The sequence below is a fragment of the Arachis stenosperma genome, chromosome 7, assembly GCF_014773155.1.
Source record: "Arachis stenosperma cultivar V10309 chromosome 7, arast.V10309.gnm1.PFL2, whole genome shotgun sequence".
NCBI lineage: Eukaryota > Viridiplantae > Streptophyta > Magnoliopsida > Fabales > Fabaceae > Arachis > Arachis stenosperma.
In genome coordinates, this window is record NC_080383.1 from 9,606,026 (window position 1) to 9,630,096 (window position 24,071).

The 24,071-nt window shown below is 28.2% G+C and overlaps 4 protein-coding genes across 4 annotated transcripts; all 4 read left to right on the forward strand.

The window, feature by feature from the left end:
• Positions 1–2,263: 2,263 nt before the first annotated feature.
• LOC130940721 (uncharacterized) lies at positions 2,264–9,468 on the forward strand. The gene is made up of 17 exons (XM_057868941.1): positions 2,264–2,351; positions 3,650–3,794; positions 3,888–4,155; positions 4,788–4,814; positions 5,207–5,291; positions 5,395–5,527; positions 5,637–5,794; positions 6,480–6,520; positions 6,634–6,730; positions 6,820–6,941; positions 7,515–7,599; positions 7,689–7,803; positions 7,877–8,031; positions 8,424–8,541; positions 8,635–8,850; positions 8,961–9,050; positions 9,152–9,468. The coding sequence occupies exons 2-17, from the start codon at positions 3,756–3,758 to the stop codon at positions 9,200–9,202; spliced, it is 1,800 nt and encodes a 599-aa protein (XP_057724924.1). The 5' UTR covers positions 2,264–2,351; positions 3,650–3,755; the 3' UTR covers positions 9,203–9,468.
• A 4,662-nt stretch (positions 9,469–14,130) lies between these two features.
• LOC130939362 (uncharacterized) lies at positions 14,131–16,346 on the forward strand. The gene is made up of 4 exons (XM_057867472.1): positions 14,131–14,312; positions 14,399–15,091; positions 15,134–15,327; positions 15,406–16,346. The coding sequence occupies exons 1-4, from the start codon at positions 14,131–14,133 to the stop codon at positions 16,344–16,346; spliced, it is 2,010 nt and encodes a 669-aa protein (XP_057723455.1).
• A 664-nt stretch (positions 16,347–17,010) lies between these two features.
• LOC130939363 (uncharacterized) lies at positions 17,011–17,748 on the forward strand. Its single transcript, XM_057867473.1, has one exon. The coding sequence runs from the start codon at positions 17,011–17,013 to the stop codon at positions 17,746–17,748; it is 738 nt and encodes a 245-aa protein (XP_057723456.1).
• A 33-nt stretch (positions 17,749–17,781) lies between these two features.
• On the forward strand, positions 17,782–18,666 carry LOC130939364 (uncharacterized). The gene has a single exon (XM_057867475.1). The coding sequence runs from the start codon at positions 17,782–17,784 to the stop codon at positions 18,664–18,666; it is 885 nt and encodes a 294-aa protein (XP_057723458.1).
• Positions 18,667–24,071: the final 5,405 nt, after the last annotated feature.

The following is a 24,071-nucleotide window of genomic DNA, read 5'->3' on the forward strand; positions in this document are numbered from 1 at the left end:
GGATGAAGAAGCTTTGTTTGTAGCACTACATGCAATAGTTCTTTGTTGGTGTGGGAAGTGAAAGGTTCGAACTTGAGGCTGTCATCATTATCAGGATTTGATGCTGAAAAATGGGGTGTGCTTTGAAATTGAAAATGAAGTTGCTTTATTTTTTGGGGGCACTGCGAACTCAGTAGCGAAGAGCACTCAACAGTTTCGAGCTTTGGTGGGAAAGTAGCGCGCATTCTCCTCCGTACTTTGTAAATTTCTTTTTTTTTAAACTAAAATTTACATTTTTAACCAAATGTTTTACCTTTTTTTTTAATCTTTAGATTAGAGTCTTTATAACTTTAAATTAGTTAATATGATGATAAATAATTTAGATTCTAAGATTATAAAATATTCTTTTTGATAATAAGCTCATAATATAGGTGGTCGATTGGAAAAAGAATAAGATTATCTATCACAATTTGATGTCTCTTTTACTATTCTTCTAATTAAATTATCATACGTGTATCGATTTTATTAATCAAATGAAGAAAAGTTAAAATTAATTTTTTTAATTAATACATGTATCATAAATGTATTGGTACTAGTATATCTGTTGACATATAATAACGAGAAAATATATCAAAATCCGAACAAGGACCCAATAAAATAGTAATATTAGTATCTATTCTATTATATAAAAATCGAATTTCTGACGTGATATATTTTTGAGAGTTTTTTTTAATTTATTTTTTTAATTTATTAAATATAAGTTATTATGATAACTAACTATATCAACTAATTGATTTGATTAGATATTTTAATATCATATAATTTATTATAATTTATATCAATTTAATTTGGTAATATTTTCTAATTCATTTATTTTATTAGTCTGTTAGTATTTTTTAATTTAATTTTTTTAATTTATTAAATCAAATTTATTGTGTGTACTAATTAATTAATTTGATTAATTTATTAGTCATTAAATAATAAATTTTATGAATAAAATAGACAATTAAGATATTTTCAACTAATAATCAAATTAAATCAAATCAAATAATATATATTAAGCTAAATTCAAATAATGTGAATTAAAAACTAAATTAAAATAAGATAATTTCTTACTTATTCAAGTTGAGTGCAATAAATACAAATTAATTTTGTTAGATAATTATAGTTGTCTGGTCTACTATATATAGATGGCCACACAAAATTATAAGAATCATAATTTTTATTACTCTTGCTATTTCAACTCTTTTTTTCTTTTTCTTTTTTTTCTTTATGTATAACTTCTTTTATGAATAAATGTACCTAAAATGAGAAAGTACGGATGAGTGTTTTATTGATTGTTTGTTTGATGAATATATCTCAATTGAGGCAGTCTACTAATGTGGATGGAAGTTGACCTATAGCAATTCAAAGTAGCCAATGTATTTTTTTTATAGTATTAGATAGAAGAATATTTATTAAAATGAATATACCTATTGTAATGATTTTTTTTTTCAATTGTTATATTTTTATGTTAGTCTAGTAAATTCTTTGAAGGCACAAGATATTAAAATAGGTTGACTTTAATATCATCTATTCTATTATATAAAAATCGAATGTATGCACTTAATGATGAAGCTGACGTGGCATGCTTCTGAGAGTGTTTTCCGTTTTAATTTATTTGATTTGATTTGATTTGATTATATATTTAAATATTAATATAATTAATATAACTTAGATAATTTATTATAATTTATATTACGTAATTAATTATACTACATTAATTATAATTTGTTGTATTAGTGAATTAATTTTTTTATTTATAAAATCTAAAATAAAATAAAAGTTTAAAATAAAATAAATAAATTTTTATTTATTCTAATTAAATTTGTTTATCTACTACATATCAATTAACATTAATTTATAATACATTAATTTATAATCCTTTCTTATTATCCTAATGCGTTGTCGTTTCCAGGGGGAAGGAATAACGCGTTAGTGCGTTACTGCTTGGTGGTCTCTACTACATATCAATTAACATTAATTTATAATACATTAATTTATAATTCTTTCTTATTATCCTAATGCGTTGTCGTTTCGAGGAGGGGGGAAGGAATAACGCGTTAGTGCGTTACTGCTTGGTGGTCTCTCTCTTCTCTTTTGTTACTTTCATTCATTTTTTCATTCAAAGAAAACAAAAAGGGAGAATTCTAGCTAGCCTCCACCGCCGCCGAACGAAGTGACCGGTTGCCGCCGTCCGTGGCTGTCCGAGGGGTTTTCCAAGTCAGATCCCCTTTTTGATGTCTTCTTCATCACTCGGCGCCTATCCTCCGTCGGATTCTTCCTGCTCACGGTCGTCTTGTCGCCATCGTCTCGGCGTCATTGTCTCGAAGGTCAGTGACTTTGGTGTGCACCTGTTCTTCGATTTTCATTTTATTCACTAAATCTCTGTTCTGAAATCAACAAATTATTGAATGATTATAGGGTTTTGTGTTTTGCTGAAATCTTTGAACGATTAATTGATTTTTGGGTTATGACTCTGTTGTACTGCTGCTGCTTTGTGTTTTTGTAAAATTTGTAGAGGATTATTTGATTATTTAGGTCAGGGTTGTGTGTTTTGTGTTTTGTGTTTTAGATTACACGAAAAAAAAAACCAATTACTTGGAACACTTGCACACAAACATGCCCAGTCCTAACAGCTGCTTCCCAATGGATCCTTCGTTGGGTCTTTCCCCTGTTCTCAGAACCTTGGTTGTAATCATGGTAAGTCTCTAAACTAATTCATTAATGTATGTAATTTAAAACCCTAATCCCAAATTGCATGCGACTCATATATAATTAATTTTATCATACAATTGATCCTATTTTTAATATGTCTTTTCACGAAATTTTTTTATTTTGTCTATATCTTATATATATATTTTTTTATTTGTCTTATGTTGCAATATTTTTTTTGGAGTCAATAGAATAGATGATACTATGCTCTCAACACAATCTTTGGTCATATATGGAAGGTACTGATAACAAACCTTTTGAGAATTATATCAGATTAGGAAACAAAAAATTGGTGCTATATATCAAATTTAATTCTCATAGCGCCTTTAGTCTGTACCTCTTGAAATGTCAATATCTATGATATAGAATGATTTGACAACATACATAAATAAAATAATTTAATGCCTTTTCAAAATTTATTGTGATTTACAATACCTAATTAATGTATGTAAATATGGTGATTTTCTCTTCAGCATATATTGCTTCTTATTTTGATTTTTCAGAATTAAACTCCAGTTTGCCATGTAAATGAAATACAATAAATGTTGGCCGTTAACTTCTAACCTAATTTTGATAATTATTTTATTTATTGATTTATTGATTTTATTGATATGATTCAGATTCTTTATTCCTGAATAGTCCAAACACTTTCCCTTTGTTTTAGTTGGATTTTGATAGGAACGTAAAGATTCTTGCAATCCTTACCAATACTGGGGCTGAACAGTGTTGTGACTCTCTATAAGTATGGCATAGGTGATCACCACACTTATTCTTTATCTACACTGAAATTCATAATATTTGAGTAATTTTGTAGTGGCAGGTAGCAATGACAGCTAGGTGAGTTCATGTGCCATGTGGATTATTTCACATTAAGTTTTTTTTATCTTTCACTAAATATGAAGTCTTTGATTTTTAGGTATGATCTTATCAAGTGCATCAATGCTGGTCCAGCGCATAAGGTGTGGAAACTCAAAGTACGTGTCATTAGACTTTGGACCGTTTCTCAATTTGCAAGATCTGGGATGAAGGCACCTATTGAGATGGTTGTCCTTGATGAAGAGGTAAAATTTTCTCTTTTCATTTCAGATTTATTTTGGTAATGACTGAGCAATAAACCTCATTTATCTATGACTCTATAAAATTAATGCATTCAGGGAGATACAATTCAATGCACTGTAAAAGACATATTTGTTCCTATCTTCGAGGGCTTACTCGCTGAGGGCAACGTGTACGTGGTCACTAATTTTGGAGTTGCTTTGAATACCATCAAGTTCCAGCCTACTAGACACGAATTTAGGATCCATTTCAAGAGGGACACGATTGTGCGTCCGGTACAGGATTCTTCAGTTCCATTGAACGGATTCAATTTTGTTCCGTTCAAAACAATTCAATCAGAGTCTAAAGAAGATGGTTATTTAGTTGGTAAGTACTTTATTAAATTAATCTATAATGCATGTGTTGTTTAATTCTTTGAAGTCTAATTTTTTAATCCTATATATTGTTTTACACCATTTGCTGTCTTTTTTATTATCAGCATATAGTGGACAGATAAGGATTTAATTGATGGTTGTTGCTATTCCTCTCAGGTCTCAAGTATTGTAGATTTATATAATTTTCGTGATTGAAAATTTTAACATAATATAATATAATATATTGTGACGGAGCATGTCTTATTTTTAAAATTTGTTTCATTAAGATATTATATTAAGGAAGAATTTTTTTAATTATTCCCTTCCTGTAACAATTATTCCCATGCTGTAATTTTATATTAAGAAATAATATAATTTCTAACTCAGTTAAATATTGTTTCATTTGAATTTTGTTTAATAAAAATATTTTTATAATTTTGTGTATTATCCTTATAATGTCCTATAATTTTATTTTTTCACGAACTTCGATTTCTAGGCCCTAATTATTAATTAACAGTTTTTTATATTTTTATTTTTAAGAGAAAGGATCTGATTTCAACACAAATAAAATGCGTTGATTCCAAAGAGAAAAATTTGGGCATATAGAGTTTTGTTAATGAATATATTGGTGCCTTTATTTTGTAGATGTGATAGGTCAGCTTACTTCTAAGGGTAACTTGGTCGAATTCACACGGGACGGGAAGCCGTCAAGTTATATTACCATAGAACTTGATGATCTTGAGTAATGGTTAATATCTTTTTGATAGTGGCTTTTGTTTTAAAATCTTATTTTGGAATTTTGTGTTTCTCTTTACTCTACAAGAATTGCTATTTCTTATAGGGGTGCACAGAAATTAAGGGTAACGTTGTGGCAGTCTTTTGCTTTTGAATTGCTCAAATATCTGGAGGAACACCCGTGTCTTACCTATGTGATTATTCTCCAAATGGGCAAGATAAAATTTTATAGTGGTTTGTTTATTTGTTTGTTTTACTGGTATTTGAATGCATGTTTTGTGTCATCATATGCTTATGGTATTTTCTTTATTTTGTTATGTCTTTTGTAGGGGTCATGGGTGTATCCAACACAAACTACAATTCGAAACTGTTTATCAATGTTGAGTTTCCAGCTGCCAGGAATTTCTTTACGAGGTACAGTGTATAGATCAGTATTGTGGCCAGCAGAATATTTATACAATGCTTTTGATTATTAAACTATTAACAAATTTCATAAATTCTGATTTAAAAATGCAAGGGTGAACAAATTGGATCCTGTTGACGGACAAGGCATAATGCCGCTGGTCTGTGATCAACCTGTTTCAGATGAGGAAGATTTTTTGCGTCTATCAATCTACAAAACAATTGCAGAGATAAAGGAGCATAATCAGGTAGAATCCTTTCTTTATTAGTCTTCCTTTTTTTTATTGTATTAGTTTTAATGTTTGTTGGATCATAATCTCAATTGTTTTCTTGTACCCTCGCATCCATCGATTTTAGGATGCTGTATTTGTTACAGCCGGGACGATTAAAGAAGTTGAGACTGAATTTGGTTGGTGGTACAAAGGATGTAAGAAGTGTCGTCGTGGCTTGAGGGAACATGAGAAAAGATATTTCTGTCCCAATTGCATTAGAGACTACGGGTTCTATGAGCCAAGGTATGACTCACGATACTTCTTTAACATTCACACACTATATACTCTTTGTCCTCGAAGATAATGGTGTAATCTAATCATTTGTATTATTTGCTCAGACACTATTAAATTATTATTATTCTAATAGGTATTTTTATAACATTTTTTTATGAATTATATATAATAAGGATTATTTTAAACTATTCTCCCTTGTGGGATGGAGACTCTTGGATAATTCCCCTTTCTGAGTTTCCAGATCGAATATGGAATCTTATGTGTTGTTTTTGAGTTTGATGTGAAGTTTCACACTGTTCATGATTATTATTTTTTTCTTGATTACATGTTGTAAAGTTCTACTTGATTAGTAATTTTTTTTTAATTAAAAGGCATTGCTCATAATTTTTGCTTTTGTTATGGCCAATCGGTGTTAATTGTGTGAATGTGGGGTTGGAGATTTAGATTAACTATTATTGAAAAAATAGGGAACAACTATGCATGCTTCTGTAGGTGAGGATCTGATATCTGTGTTCGAGTCATTGATATCGGAAGGAACTGTGTATGTTTTTACATACTTTGGAGTTAACAACAACTGTGGGTTGTATCGCACAACATCGCATCAATTTCGGTTGTTTTTTCAAGATAGAACTACTGTCTTACCCTCTTTCTGTGATGCAATAGCTTTGTATGGTATTAAGTTGGTCTCTTTTAGGGAAATTATGGGATACTCTTCTCATCATCCTTTTTTGGTTGGTAAGTGTATAATTTATGGCAAGTACACAAGTTGATTTTTCTTTTGTAATTATGACAAAATATCACTAAAACGTGTGATTTGGGCACATTTTTCTGTTTGATATTTATTTAAGACGTTGCTGGAGTTATGGCCGGCGTAGAGAGTGAGAGGAAATATGTGAACGATGGCAAACTTATTAACATGATGGTCATTCATATTGAGAATGACGGGTGCGTTTTTTCCAACAATCCTTACTCACCACTTAATATGTTTAAATAAGTAATTTTTTATTTTCTAAATAATTTGCATTTCTATACAGTTTAAAGCTTAATATTGTTGTTCTTGGAGAGATGGTGGACCAGATCAAGAATTTTCTGGCATCGGGTGATCAACAACTGCCAATAGTTATTTTTCAATTTGCAAGAGTAAAAAATACTGGAGGTACGTGAGAATTTGATTACTATCAAATTATTATATTCTTATTGTAACTATTTCTACTAATTATTGAGATGCGAAAGGAGTGGCTCAGGAAAGGTTGTCAATAGAAGGAAGGTTATGCCATCAATATTTTCATATAGTAAAAACAGTTGAGATAAGTAGAGATTTTTTTAAATATCATTGGAAATTCTCTTTTTTGTTTTTAATTTCTAAAATTTAATTGGTTCAAGTGATACAAACTATTAGTATATAAAATTGGATACACGAGGTATCAACATTTTTTTTTTCTTTGTTGATTGTAAATCCTATGTTGAATTACTCGAGAATTAATTAATCAATATATACTTTTAAACTATATTTCTGTTATTATATAATACTTTTTATTATTTTATATTTGCATTGAATATTTTTTTTATAGGTCATTGCTAAAATAAAAAGTTTTAATAATTAATTAGGTTCATGGTAGATTATAGTTATTTTTTTAAATCTAAGTACACTTTTGGTTACCTTCCATTCGATAATTCTTCTGTCATGTATAATTGTACAACTCATTTAAGCAATGATTGTTATATATAGGTACCAATATTGTGCAGAATATTATGTATGGTACTAGACTCTTGATAAATCCAGATATTCCTGAGGCTTTGATGCTTCGAAAAAGGTATTGTACCAATATTGTGAATTATTTATGGTTGTGCATATTGACTGTATTTTTGTGGCATCATGATTGATAAGTAGTGTGTACTATAGAGAGATCTCGCAGTACCTGTCTGTGGTTTCTGGAAAACCAGCATATCTTGATGAAGATGAAGTTTTATATTCCACTGGGAGGAAGACAATAAAGGAGTTACGTGCTGTTGCGGATGTGAGTGCTTTATATAAAACTACTTTTTTTCGTTTGGTTCATTTTTTTTAACTTTCAAACTGTTCCTATGTAGGTTGGATTCTATGTTGTTCGGGCCACTGTTCTTGATGTTGAACCCGTTCCAAGTTGGTGGTATAAATCATGTGTTTGCAGCGTGAAGGCAGAAGCTAATACGGATGAATACTTCTGCGATGGCTGTAATAGGGACGTGAATAATGTGGTTGACAGGTATTACTCTAATTAGATTTATTTGTGCAATCTTTTTATAAAAATGCAATATAGTTAACTAATTGATTATATTGATTTTTAATGATTTAGCGATATCTGGCTTAATACCAATAATTATTAAAAACAAAAACTGCTTTGGTTGATGACAATTTGGTTTAGCCACACAAAAAAGATGGCAAACAAAGATAGAGTGCACAGAAAAAAATTCATATACCTACAACACTTTTATAACAAAGTCTCCTTTGCTAGGCTAAAATCTAGAAAACTGATAAATCTAAAAAAAATTGTGTTTGAGCATCTAAATTATGTTGAATATCATTTTTATGATTTTGTTTTAACTAAAGGGTGATAGGCCATGTGTTAATTGATGTTTTTGAATAAAAAAAAAATAGGTATAAGTTGAATTTGTTGGTTTTTGATGGTACTGGTACAACGAACTTTGTTGTGTTCGATAAGGAGGTCGCAGCACTATTCGGACGAACCTGTACTGAGATGGTGAAAGAGTTGAATGTACGTGAAACCAATTTCGTTGAACACGTTATGATTGTCAATAAGAGATGTTTGTTTATTTAGAACGATATAAATGTAAAAATTTTTGTGTAGGAAAAAGGGAAAGCAAGCAAAGATCCTACTGGTTTTAATGAGTTTTTCTTTGATAAGGAGTTTCTATTCAAGGTAGAATTAGAAACTACTGGATGGTGCGATTCTTATGATGTATCGGTAATACGTTCTGATTCTACCAATTTACCGAGGTGGAGGGACACTCAAGGCCCGGTAAAATCTGGTGTACCCCTTGCTGATCCTATTAACCCTGTGCATGTATGATTTTTTTCTTTATTTTTTGTTGATTTTTAGACTATATATATTAAGGCTTAATTTGCCAAATATGAGGTGTTGTTTATTTATTTTTTCATTATTTTTTTATGTAGCCTCGAGGTGAAGATGGATGTTCTGTTTGTGATGAGTCACCTGATCCAATCGTAGAAAATTTGCCTGTTACTAAAAGACCTGTTGTGAGGGTATTCATTTAGTCTTCACTTTATGGCCTCTTTTATATTTTGGATTTTATTTTTTTGGGTTAAAATCTTAATTACACTCTTTTGTTTTGTTTTGTTTGAAGCGTCTGTTGGATGAGTTCAACATGTCTGGTGCTCCTTCCATTAAAAAGTAGTTGCTGTGAAACATGAGGTTTTTCATGTAATGAAGATAAAGGATCATGTTTTAAAGGTTTGGTGGAGTCTTGGCTATGACTATTGTTTATTGAGAGAACAGATACTATTCAAATTTTAAAATATTTTAAATTAAATAATTGTTGTTTTGTTTTATTTAATTATCTATGTTTTTTTGGACATGCTAATGACACTGAAAGTACTTTCTTTTTATTTTGATACAAGTCGAACATGACTCTAATATGTAAGTAGATAATTATGGGTATTGTTAGCGTATAATATATATATTATTTTAGATGTTATTTTTTTATTAAAATTTATTGAATACTTTTAGAATACAGATTTTTTGACTATATAATTATATCTGCTATTTCTATAATTGACTAAAAGAACAAGAAAGTAATTATCTAATTGACCTGTATATCAAACAATAGTTATTGGCATTCAGCGACTTTACTCCTCAAGTTATTATTATTTGCGTGGGGATCAATAATCGTATTTTAAAGAAGATACAATAATTTAAGCTTCTTGGTGTTGTTTTTTTTTTAATGTTCATCATGGATTCCTAAATACCAGTACATTTAACACTTTTTTTCTTCCAATTTTATAATTTAGTATTAACTCGAAGGATAGCGATTTTACCGATTTCTAATTAATAGAGTCACTTATTTATTATATGCTATTTTCAACTTATTCTTAATGAAAATTTTTTTATGAAAATTAAAATAATGAAATAAAAAGGTTTCATTATCGATTTTAAGAATAATAAAATTTCAATATTCGATTATATTCTCATGTAGCATTATTTTAAGATTTTAATATTGAACTATTAATTTTATATTAGGTGACTTATGTTTAATTCTCTTGATTTTTAATAAAATTAATTAAATAAATTATATAATTTTGTGAAATTATTCCAATTATATTATTACTTAAAAATTTTTTTTCTCTCTGTTGATAAAAACTCTCTTCTTTCTCCTGGTAACACAGTTAGCTGATGTGGGAGGGTTGCTGCCGTTGTCTCTACTTTGACAATAGTGACCCTCCACTCTCCCTCCTCTCCCCCCTAAGATCAAGATTTAGAGAAAAATTTTAATTCATGAAGTTGTTTAGAGATCAAAAAAATATTTAAAAATTGGAGTGGTTCACGAAGAAGATGGCACAAGTTTTAAGCAATCATGACATGGGACCGATATATATTAATTATATTCTAAATTCTTCAACCTAAACTCAAAATTCGCAAATAAAAATTAGTATATGGATTTTTCCGAAATAAAATAATAACAATAACAAACAGTGCTTTTAATTTATTATTAGTTAATCATTGAACGTTAAATTATTAAATAAAAAATATTATTAAATGAGAGTAATTACTGAATGAGAGTGATTGTTAGGGTGTTGGTGTTGTATGCTGCTGTGACTCATTAAAGTATGTTATATTATATTTATGACTCCATAAATAGAAATTTTTTATTTCGTTCAAAAAAGAAAACTATTGATTTAAAATAATATAATATCTTTGATTCTTTTCAACAAATTATAACATATACACATTAATATTTTAGCCCAACCCAAAATACAATAGCTCTATATAAGAACTCTACAATTACATATAATCTTTCATATTCAATATTTGATTATTAGATATTTTTTGAAGGTGTTACTGTTGTACATTACACCACATCTTTATGTAAGTTTTATTTATTTTTTTCATTTCAGATAAATTTTTTAAGTGTTGATTAGTCTTCTATTGATTAGTGTTTTTATTTTATTTTGTTCAACTTCTTTACAATTTTTTTTTTTAATTGTTCACATGTTATAAACTTATTAGCTTAGTAATTGAAAAGAATTAATATAATATAGCTTAATTGTTAAATATTTGAAAAAAATAAGACTATTATACACTCTCTAATAATACTGTTACTACACAATACACTATGTTTTTATGTAAGTTTCATTTTCTTTTATCAGATAGGTTAAAGTTTGTTAATTTGGATACTAATTTTTATTATTCAATTAATGTAATTATCCAAAAAAATTATTTTATTATTTATAAAATAAATTTAAAAATTACATATCACAGAGAACATGTAGTACCACCTTTTAAAAGTATATTATTATTATTATTATTATTATTATTATTATTGAAGCATACCACAAAGTTGTATTTAATTTTTAATATATAATCTAATTTTTAAGATTTAAATTTTAAATGACTAAAATTATTCTATGTTAAATATTTTGTCTTTAACTAATTTTTTTGTTATACGTTAATTAAAAAATGTGATTTATTGATCACTTCTAAATTAAAATTTAAAATTTGTCGTGCAGGAGTGTATATTTTCAATTAATTATTTGATAATATATGATATAAAAATTAGTTTGCTTAATATTAAAATGGGTATATATATATATATATATATATATATATATATATATATATATATATATACCCATTTTAATTAGATTATTAATTTGTGAATTAAAAGTCACTGTTAATATATTTTTATATATTTAAAAATTATGTTTTTTATTTTTTAAGTAAAAATTAATATCTCATAAATTAATCAATAAATAATCAGTATTGTAAGTTAATGGATATTTAAAATTTAACTTCAAAATAAGTATTAAAATTTGAAAATTTGTATTTGTAGCTCATTATTGCAGAAGAAGTACATTGTAGATAAGGGACTTAACAACGATAATGTATCACACTCCAATCACACAATCGAAGGTTGCAAGGTTAAGACGAAAGATAATTTTGGCAAGAAAATGAAAAAGACTTGATGATAATGAGTTTGCTTTCTTTTGTGCTTCTGGTAAGTGTTCTTCTAAAACTTCTTTAATTTCTATTTTTTATGGGAATTACAGTTTAAACTATTATCGTTGTTGAGCTTATTAACGAAGTAGTTTGTACTATACATAATTTTTTAAATATTTTAGTTTAGTGATTTGAAAACTATAAATAACTAATCATCTTTATAAAAAAATTTTAAACTCATATTTAATAAGCTATAAATTACATAAAAACTATACAATCTTCAAATCTTCATATACTATTTAGGTTAATTAATTATTTAATATTATTTAAAATATACTCTATCATAATTTAAAATAATATACTATTTATCCTAAATTAATACATAAAACTCTATACTAATTGGGAAAATATAAAATTTGATGCTTTTGGGTATATCTATTTAACTCGATTTAAATAAATTAAAATTTTAAAATTATATTTAAATTTAGAGTTTTATTTGTTATTTAAATTGAATTGTATTTATTTTTAACTGATGACTGGTTATATTTTGAATAATATGATATGAATACTCATTGATTTAGTTTAATAATTTAAAAAATAATTCAATAAAACTAAACCAATACAAAAAAAAAATTTAACTACGAAAGTATACTACTAAAATTATATAAAATCAAATACGAGATTAGTTAATCGAATAATTATTATTTGTGTTTCATTTATTTTTTTTGACTTAACAGTGTCGAAGAACAACAATAATACAAATTTTGACGTACATAAAAATGTGCATCATATTACTACAAGTCAAAGAACAATGTGTCGAGAAACTGGTACCTCATCTAATATTCTCAGTTTACAATCCAGTGAGGATAAAGGTGACATTTTTTTCACTGTAATTGACTCATATTTATCTAAATTTAATTTATATCGGTTTAATGACGAAAATTTTCTATATATTTCTCATTACTCATTCATAAGGAAGCAACTATCTATGCATGGTATACACTGTGCCTCGCATGAAATTTTTGGACAGGAAAATACTCCTCCTAATTATGTAAGACCTTCTACATCAGATATAAGATCTAAATCTTTAACTCTACAGACAGATCCCTCATTGACAAGAACTACACTATCCGTGTTAACAAATAGTACGTATAATTATTGATTGCCAAATGATTCATACACCAATATTTAACAAAAAGTATACTTCATCGAAAATCATTTATATAACATAGATTTATTACAATTCTAGCATACTCCAGTGTACAAGGACCCACCAATAATCTAACTGAAGTCGTTCCACAAAATCAACTTTCATCACACTCCGGTTCCCACCGATCGTGCCTAACAGAAAGGTAATTTAGAAAAGATAATCATCATTATTATATTCTTTTTTTTCCTATAGTTTCTATGTTTTATTTGAATAAAATTGAACTTTTTTGTAAAGAAGTTCTACTATGATTGGGGTGCAAAAAGGACAATCTTCCTCTGTTGTTGCTTCGGTGGCTATTAATTTAGCACAACTTTATGAAGATGTAAATTTATCTACTGTTAAGACGCATCCACCAAGCGCTGTCACACACAGTGGCCAATGTGTTGACCCTTTTGTTGATGATGAAGGTAATTTCTCATTATATCAAGAATTTAAGTTTGTAGTTTGCAAGAGATATGAATAATTAGTAATACATCAAAGTGATTATGTTTGCATTTTTTATAATTTTTTTTACTGTAGTTTTGAATGGTTATGATGATTCAATGTTGGATGTGGATATGGAAGATAATTTTATACCGTCCTCAGAAACCTTAGACAGTATGTAAAATTTTTATCTGTATGTTTATTTGTATCTTTGTGTACATCATGGACTAAATTGTATCGGTATGACAACTGAGTAGCTAAAGAGAGTTCATTCGGCAGATGTCTGGGATATAGGAAATCCTATTTATCAATGTCAACACTGTAAAGCATGGATGTGGTCTGAAGAAAGGCTTGCTAAATCCAAACAGTCGCCCCAACCAAAGTTTTCATTATGTTGTATGGAAGGAAAGATCGAGCTTCCTCTACTTTCTGTGCCTCCTAATAAGCTCATTCAGCTTCATACTGGAGGAGATCAAAAAAGTATTCATTTTCTAAAAAATATAAGGACATTTAATTCAATATTTTATTTTACATCAATGGCTGGAAAAATTGACCGTGGGGTGAACAATGGGACTGCTCCTCCAATTTTTAAGCTTGGGGGTCAAAACTACCATAGGATTGGTAGCTTACTTCCTCCTGATAGTTTGCGACCAACATTTGCCCAGCTATATATCTATGACACAGAGAATGAGATTGCTAATCGAATAGGCACACTTCGGTAATTTTCATGCAACCAGTCAAATTTTTTAGTTATTTTTTATCTGTGAGAGAAAATAACATAAATATTATTGTTTTTTTTCGCAGTTCCAATGAAGCTATAAATGAGCGGGATAGGAAAATTGTGGCAATATTAAGAAGCATGCTAGACAGATATAATAGTTTGGCAAAGAGTTTTCGCTATGCAAGAGATAGATACCAACAGGAAAATTGCACAAACATAAAGCTTAAGTTGATTAGTAAAAGGACTACAGATGGCAGGACATACAACTTGCCATCTGCATCTGAAGTGGCTGCATTGATTGTTAGCGATGTCGAACAACTTAGCAAAGATAGAGATATTATTATAGAGAGTCAATCTAGAAAGCTCCAGCGGATTGATGTTTTTCATCCATCTTATTTAGCCTTGCAATATCCATTGTTGTTTCCGTATGGGGAGGATGGATTTCGTTTGGGTATTGCAACATCAGATTCTATCTCCGCTAGACTTACAAAGAAAAACAAAACAATCACTTTGCGACAATTCTTTGCTTTTCGACTACAGAAAAGGACGGGTGAATCTCCGTTAATTCTGAGATCAAAGAGATTATTCCAACAGTTTTTGGTAGATGCCTACACAATGGTGGAATCAGAGAGGTTAAAATTTTTTAGGTGTAAACAACCACAGTTGAGGGTTGATAAATACAAATGTCTGCATGAAAGTCTTATAAACGGGGATGTAGATGTTGCAAGGCTTGGCAAAAGAATCATTCTTCCCAGTACTTTTACCGGTGGACCTAGGTATATGATAAATAATTGTAAAGATGCATTTGCAATTTGCAGATATGCAGGATATCCTAGCTATTTTATCACCATGACCTGTAACCCTGAATGGGATGAGATAATAAGAGAAGTGACTTCCATTGGATTGAAGGCAGAAGACCGTCCTGATATATTGTGTCGAATTTTCAAGATCAAGCTTGATGGTTTGATAGATGACCTCAAAGAGGGAAAAATTTTTGGCAAAATTTTGGGATGTAAGTCTGTGTTTATGCAATGCTTTATTAAAATCCTATGTTGTAATGCTTTGCTCATTTGTCTTTTTCAATTTTCAGACGTTTGCACTGTAGAGTTTCAAAAGAGAGGGCTTCCGCATGCACATATCCTTTTATTCATGAGTAACGAGTTCAAGCCACAAACACTAGATGACATAGAAAAACATATAACAGCTGAGATTCCTGATGAAAATGAAAGGCCAAATCTATATAGAGCTGTTCAAAATTACATGGTACATGGTCCATGTGGTCCGTACAACAAGAATTCACCTTGCATGAAGAATGGATCATGTTCAAAGTTCTATCCTAAAGAGTTTAGACAGCGAACACTCATTGATGAGGCCGGATTTCCCAAATATAGGCGTACTGATAACGGTCGAACAGTGAAAAAAAGGGAATGTGTACTAGACAATAAGTTCATTGTTCCGTATAATCCAGAATTGTTGCTCAAGTTCGGGTGCTACATAAATGTGGAATACACATGCCAAACAAGTTCTATTAAGTATCTGTTTAAGTATGTACACAAGGGTAATGACTACGTAACAGCTACTCTATACAATGCTGGTGATCCGTCAGAAGCCACACAAGTTGTTGACAAAATTAGGAATTACTACGATTGTAGGTATATTTCGGAATGTGAGGCAGTCTGGCGTCTATTTGGATACGAAATCCAAGAGAAAGAACCATTTATGATTAGACTTCCATTCCATTTGGAGGATGAGCAACCTGTGGTTTATGGTGAAACTTCTAATGTGAATGATATCGTCGAAAGAGCAATATCTCATAAGTCCATGTTTTTGGGATGGATGGCAGCGAACATGTCATATCCTTATGCTCGAAGTCTGACTTATGCTGAGTTTCCAACCAAGTTTGTTTGGAAGAACGATTCTTCAAAGTGGTTTCCTAGAAAGAAAGGCTTCGCAATTGGAAGGTTGACTCATGTACCTGTAGATAATGACGAGTTTACATTCAATTTTGATCTTACTTATTTAAGGATTTAAATTTAAAATCTTAACAGCCTGTACCCCATGTCCATTTTATTCAATTTATCTACATTAGAAAATAAATGTTCAAATAAATTTCAACAGTTATAATTTGTAGATTATACGATTTTTTATTTTTCTATATTTTTTAGAAAAATTATTCTTATGCGGATATGAAGCTACATAATAATTAAAATAGCGTAGCTTAATCCATTTAACAACTTAAAAGTGGGATTTTAACTAAGTTTTTTTTGCAGCAAATACCGAAGAATATTACCAACGACTTCTCTTGAATACTCAAAAAGGATGTACGAGTTTTCGAGATATAAGAACAGTAGGAGGAACAATTTATGCTACGTATAGAGATGCATGCTTCGCCCTTGGACTCTTGCAAGATGACAAAGAATTCATTGATGCAATTAAGGAAGCAAGCTCATGGGCCTCAGGATCATATGTTAGGAGGTTATTTGTCATTCTATTAACATCCAACAATATCTCAAGACCAGAACATGTTTGGGATAGATGTTGGCATGAACTCTCAGATGATATTTTGTATCGACAGAGAGCCGTGATGAACATGAGCGGTGAGTTTCTATTAATTATAATGATAAAAGTTCTTCCTTATTGATCATTTTTAGTTTGATTGAATTTTTATGGTATCGTATAATATGCAGAGTTAACAATGTCAGATGATGAGATTAAGCAGTTGTGCTTAATGGATATAGACAAGATCTTATATTCCTATGGTAAAACCTTGAAAGACTATCCTCTTATGCCTTTAGCAACTGAAGTTGATAATTCTTTGTTAACCAAAAGGGTTATAAGGGAAAAGCTAAACTTTAACAGGGATGATTTAAAGAAAAATGCCTCAGACATGTTAGCCATCGCAACACCTGAGCAGAGATATGCATTCGATAAAATTGTTACAGCTGTGTATTGTGATGAAGGGGGTTTTTTCTTTGTGTATGGTCATGGAGGTACTGGAAAAACATTTCTCTGGAACCTTATGTCTGCTGAGATTCACTCAAGGGGTGATATAGTGTTAAACGTTGCTTCGAGTGGTATTGCATCTTTACTTCTTCCCAATGGAAGAACAACACACTCAAGGTTCAAAATACCGCTGAATATAACTGAGGATTCTGTATGTAACATCAAACCTGGTTCCCCTCAAGCAATGTTACTATTGAAAGCCAAACTTATAATTTGGGATGAGGCCCCAATGGTTAGTAGGTACTGCTATGAAGCGCTTGATAAATGCTTGGATGACATCATGAGGTGTTCTCCAACATATAGCAAAGATTTGCCATTTGGAGGAAAAGTGGTTGTACTAGGTGGAGACTTTAGACAAATTCTTCCTATCATTCTACGAGGATCGAGACAAGATATCGTTTATTCAACCGTGAATTCGTCTTACCTTTGAAAGTTTTGTCAGGTGCTCAAACTAACAAAAAACATGAGACTCTCTGTAGGAACGACTGCTTCAGATCAAGATGAGATAGAGCAATTTGGTGAGTGGTTATTGAAAGTTGGTGATGGTCTAATAGGTGACAATATGGATGGTGAATCTGAGATATGTCTTCCAGGAGATATTGTTATTCCTTCTTCGGACCAGGCATTTGATGAGTTAGTTCATTTTTCTTATCCAAATATTCTGGAAAACATGTCCTCAAAGGATTTTTTCAAAGCAAGAACTATATTGGCTCCCACACTAGACATCGTTGAAGAGGTCAACAACCATCTGATGGCTATCATTCCTGGAGGGGAAAAATTATATCTTAGTTCGGATTCCATATGTATGGATGAAGGGAATATGGAGAGTCAACTAGATCTCTATGGTCCTGAATTACTGAATAGCATAAATTGCTCTGGTTTGCCTCCACATAAATTAATACTCAAGGTTGGTGTTCCGGTGATGTTACTGAGGAATATTGACCAATCCAGTGGTCTTTGTGGTACAAGGCTACAAGTTAGGAAGCTTGGAAATCATGTCATAGAATGTGAAGTCTTAACGGGTAACAATATTGGTCATATTGCTTTGATTCCAAGAATGAATATGGTACCAACAAATGAAACTGTCCCAGTTAGATTCCAACGAAGACAGTTTCCCATAATAGTATCGTTTGCCATGACAATTAATAAGTCTCAGGGACAAACTTTATCTCATGTTGGATTGTACTTGCCCAGACCAGTTTTTACACATGGCCAACTATATGTGGCACTTTCAAGAGTTAAGAGTAAGAGAGGTTTAAAAGTTTTACTTATGAATCACGTAGGAATGTCTGCAAATTCAACTATCAATGTTGTTTATAGAGAAGTCTTTGAAAAAATAGTATTCTAATGTAAATATTTTAATTTTATTTTAAATTCTGTATCAGTGTATAATTATTTTACTTTAAAATATATAAAATAATTATTACTTCCTTTTTTAAGTTAAACTTTGATTTTGATAATAATTTTATAAATTTCTTAAAATAATAATTATTTTGTATTTTTTTTTAAATATCGAAGCATATAAATTTTTTTCTTACTTTTATAAATTTTTCCGTGCTGAGCACGGGTTTTTACACTAGTTAGAAACTAAATTTAATGGTTCAAATAAGCACCACTAATTATGTTAAAAAAATAATTTGTAATAATAATGTGATTTACATATTAATTTTTTTGAGTAAATTCATTTCAAAATGTAGAAATTAGACTCAATTACGCTAAAATTTTAAAGGTAATATAGAATTTGACAACAAATTTAACACTCATTAAGGAAATAAATTTATTTATGGCTATTTCCTAATTATAAATAATAACAAGACTTATGAAAAAATATTAATGTCATCATTCTTATTAATTAAATCATAATATTAGGTAGTTGATAGTTTCATAGGCAGAAATTATTAAGTAATTACGTAAAAATTAGCAATGAACAAGCAATAAGAATTTAGAAAAAATCTATTATATAATACCAATTTCATAATTAAAATATGTCACATATCATATTCTCATATATTCTATTTATTATCTATTCTATTATATAAAAATTAGGCTTTGCACTTAATGATGGAGTTGACGTGACATGCATACTTATAAGAGTGTTTAGCGATTTGTTTCTTTTAACTCATTAAATACAATTTATTATGATAAATCAACTATATCAACTAATTGATTTGATTAGATATTTAAATATCACATAATTTATTATAATTTATATCAAATTGATTTGGTAGTACTTTTTAATTTATTTCTTTTAATGTTTTGTTAATATTTTTAATTTATTAAATCAAATTAATTATACTAATTATCTGTATTAATTAATTAATTACATTAATTAATTAATCATTAAAATAACAAATCTATGCATAAAATAGGTTATCAATATATTTTTCACTAATAATTAAATCAAATCAAATCATATATATTGAGCTAAATTTAAATCATATGAATTAAGGACTAAAATAAAATAAGATGATTTTTTACTTATTCAAATTGAATACAATAAATAAAATTAATTTTATTAGGTAATCATAGTCTTCTGGTCTTCTATATATAGATAGCCACACAAAATTATAAAAATCATCATTTTTATCACTTTTGCTATTTCAACTCTTTTTTTTTTTTTACATATAAATATACTCAAAATGAGAAGGTATGGATGAGTGTTTCATTAATTATTTGTTTGACAAATATTATAGTATGAAAATGTCTCAATTTAGGCATTCTACCACTGCCGATAGAAGTTGAACCTGTAGTAATTCAGGATGATCATGATATTTTTTATAGTATTATATAAAAAAATATTTTTTAAAATGAATATACCATTGTAATTAATTTTTTTTGTCTATCTGTTATCTTTTACCTAACAAACAATATCCATGTTGAATATATTATTTTCATCAGAAACCATACATAATTGATTGATAATTCTATATATAAAAATACTCATATGGTAACTAAATACCATATTGTTATCTCGCTAAAGTTAATTCTCCTATGATTATGCAAATGTGATTCTCCTATGATTATGTGAATGTATAGCACTATCAGATGAAAATTGATTGGATTATATTTATGTCCAACGAGGTAGATAATCTTTTAGGCCTAATCACAATCAGAGTTGAGGAAGATTTAAAAAATGCTAACACTACAAATACTTTTTATTTTTAATATCCAATAATAATATATAATTAAAGTTAATATTATTCTGTACAAAATCATAAAATGTATAGTATACTCAAAACATATCTAATACGTATTAACTGTCATTGTTTATCAATTACATTATGAAAAATCTGATTATTAAAAAAGATTAAAATTAACTTAAATATACACAATATTATTTTATGCTTTTTATTTTTATTTTATTATCATAAAAAGTCATACATATTATAAGAGAACCTCATCTTTTTACTAACGGTTCTTCCATTCAATGGTTTTTATAAAAAGAAAGGCATAATAATATTGTGTTTGACAAGAATATATGGGATTTTGAAAGGTTGGAGCATAGATTTAGTCCTTAACATATTCGTAGATGAAGTGTAGAGTAGATAAAAATATAGCTAATAAAAAAGAATAAATTACTATTTGTATCCATGAAAGATACAAACGCTGACAAATGTATCGATATAAGAATAAAACGACAATTGTACCACGGAAGATAGCTTTCGTGTGCCAAAAATACCCTAACGGATCAATTGTGTAACCAACGTCCAGGTACTGTTGGCACATGGAAGCCATCTTTCATGGTTATAATTGTCGTTTTATTTCTATATGGGTACATTTGCCAGCATCTGTATATTTTATGGGTACAAATAGTAATTTATTCAATAAAAAAATAAATGGTTAAAGCTTTCTCAATACTAACTGTCGTAGTGTATGATATGTATTCTATCATTTTTTTGGATTTGATTATGTCTTTATTATTATATATTGTTTTATTTAATTTATGCTAAAAAGACTTGTGATAATCATCTTATTATGGTAGTGTAAAAATTGTAAATATTATATTTACTTTGTATGCTCTTAAATCTCATGTCCTTAATGGATATTTGTAACTGCGTAATTATTAAAAGAAATAATTGGTTTAATATCTATTTTATATTCTATTTAAATTACAATAATGAATAAATATTTTTTAAATAAATAAAGCGATTTTTCATAAAACAACGTTTAAATAATTGTAAAATTAGATTATACCAAAGATAATGATAAATATCTTGATATTAGATCTGCTATAAAACAAATTTTTAGGAATATTATGTTGCATTATATAATTTAGTTATATTTTTTTAATCTTCAATCTATATTATTTAGATTGGTATATTTCTAAAAAGGATTATTCAATTTTTTTTAAATTATTAAATCAAATCAGTTACAATTTATATTATGGTTAAACTCAAATTTTTATTTATTTTGTCATATTATTATATATATAAATATTAAATTCTTTGATTAAACACGTATTTGATTACGAAATGATATTATATTTTTTTCGGTGACTACGAAATGATATTATATGTTATTTTTATATTGGCAATTAAATTTTAATTACTACACAAATATTATATTTTAAGTAATTGTATATTTTATTATTATTTTAAAATTATTATATAATTTTAAGATCATTTAATTATGTTTATTTTTTTAAAAAGTATTGTCATTATTGGAGAGTAACTAATGTTTGTGATAGTCTAAAATTAAAAAATAAAAATATAAAATATTAATATACTGAGTTTTTAAAGTATAAATCTTGAAGTAAATATATATGATTATAATTAATGATTATAATTAAAAATATTTATTTTATTTCAATTTGTTCAGAACATGTTTATATTAAATTTTATGCATTGTTTGGATTAAAAGAATTTGTAGAAAATTAAAATGTTGGAGAAGAAAATAGATAAAAAATTAATTTTTTATTGTTTGGATCTACAAAAAAGTTGAATGAAAAATATAAAAATGTATGTGAAGCTCATGTAAATTTTTTCTCTTTAAGGTTGCGAAGAAAATTTATGCAGAAGTGTAAACATGGATTAAAATACAGAGTTATTATTTGAATTATAATTTATATATATATATAAAAATATTAATATAATTTTACTCTATTATAATTTTTTCTCTTCTTACTTTTCCTTCCATCCAAGCAAAAGAAATTTTTTCCTCTATTTTCTTTTCATTCATTTTTTCTTCATCTAAACACACACAAAAATATACTTTTCTTTCCATTTTGTTTCCTCTCATTTTCTTTCTTTCTATTTTCTTTCCTCTTATTTTTTTATCTTATATTCAAACAATAGCTTAGTGTTTATCTATTTATCTTCTATTAATATTGTTATAACAAGGATACATGTGACTGTATAAAAATGATATAACCTAAACTTTGATTATCTGAGAATTTATTGAGTGGCTAAAATAGTTCCTCGTCACAAACCAATGAATGTTAGCAATAGGGATGATCACAAAAATAGCCAAAAAAAGGTATTTGCAGGGATTACTCGCATTTTGGGGCTAGATAGGGACTCGTGAAATCCTCACGACCTGTCATCCAAAAATAGATAGGGACTTGGGATGGCAAACAGGCCAAAATCCGTTGAGCTGACCCGCATAACCCGACAAAAAAGGAGGGTTGGGATGGAAATTTGAGACTACCAAACTTAAAAAGTCCACCTACCCTGCACCGCCTAATCCATGGGCTTTGGCGGGCTTCGGTGGGATGGTGCAGGTTTTTCCGCTGGGCCAAGCTTTTATTTTGTCAAAATTATTTTTTTTTAATTTCTATAATGTTATTAATCTACAAGATGATGAAGATGATAATTGATGATGTTCTAAGTTATATTTTAGATTATGTTTTTATGTTTGCTTGATTATAAACTTGAAGATGTTTAATTATATATTTTGGACAATATTTATTTTGCTTTGGACAATATTGATTTTATTATTTTGTTTCAAAAAATTTGGTTTATAATTATGTTTATTACGTATTTATAATTATAATTTTTTTTATATTTTTAGAAATTATAAATTTATTGAAATTATTGTGAAATTATATATATTATTTAATATTTAATGGTTTATAAAAAAAAGGAGAGCCCGCCAACCTACCATTAGGCGGGGCGGGGCAAGCTAGCCCACTAGATCGCGGGCTTTTGACGAGACAGAGTGGGCTTTTCTATTTATATTATCGATTATTAAGTTTATAATTAATTTTTAATTCAATTTTCGGTAATTAAAATTTAAATGATTGAAATTATTAAATGCTAAATATTTTACATCTAACCAATTTATCTTTTTATTGAAATTAAAAAAAATGAGTCATTAATAAATTCTAAATTTAAATTTAAATTTGAGTAAGAAAATAAAAAATATTTTAAATTTTATCTCACTAACTAGAATTAATTTCAAGACAAGAAATTATTTTGCACATCATATATATATATATATATATTGATTGTGGGATAGTATGGTTATTTGTTATTTTTTAATGGTAAATATTGTCAAATAAAATGGTGTAAGAAATTAGAAAAAAATGTATTTATAAATTTAAGAAATATTAGTTTATTTTTCAATAAAATAAATTATATATTCAATAACAAAAGTTATTATTGGTTTCTCTTCACACTAACTAATAATAAACGATGGTGTTTCGGTACACCATGTTATCAAGAAATATTAATCGATCTAATAACTTTTGTAATGACATATGTTTATGAATTTGAAAATTTAAAAATTATTTCATAAAATATGAAGTTTTAACAA

Coding starts and splice junctions, on each gene's coding strand:
- LOC130939363 (XM_057867473.1), top strand. CDS start 17,011: ATGTCAGATGATGAGATTAAGCAGTTGTGCTTAATGGATATAGACAAG.
- LOC130939362 (XM_057867472.1), top strand. CDS start 14,131: ATGGCTGGAAAAATTGACCGTGGGGTGAACAATGGGACTGCTCCTCCA. Junction 14,313..14,398: donor AATCGAATAGGCACACTTCG/GTAATTTTCATG, acceptor TTTTTTTCGCAG/TTCCAATGAAGCTATAAATG. Junction 15,092..15,133: donor ACTTTTACCGGTGGACCTAG/GTATATGATAAA, acceptor TGCAATTTGCAG/ATATGCAGGATATCCTAGCT.
- LOC130940721 (XM_057868941.1), top strand. CDS start 3,756: ATGAAGGCACCTATTGAGATGGTTGTCCTTGATGAAGAG. Junction 5,528..5,636: donor AGATAAAGGAGCATAATCAG/GTAGAATCCTTT, acceptor CATCGATTTTAG/GATGCTGTATTTGTTACAGC. Junction 9,051..9,151: donor CTAAAAGACCTGTTGTGAGG/GTATTCATTTAG, acceptor TTTTGTTTGAAG/CGTCTGTTGGATGAGTTCAA.
- LOC130939364 (XM_057867475.1), top strand. CDS start 17,782: ATGAGACTCTCTGTAGGAACGACTGCTTCAGATCAAGATGAGATAGAG.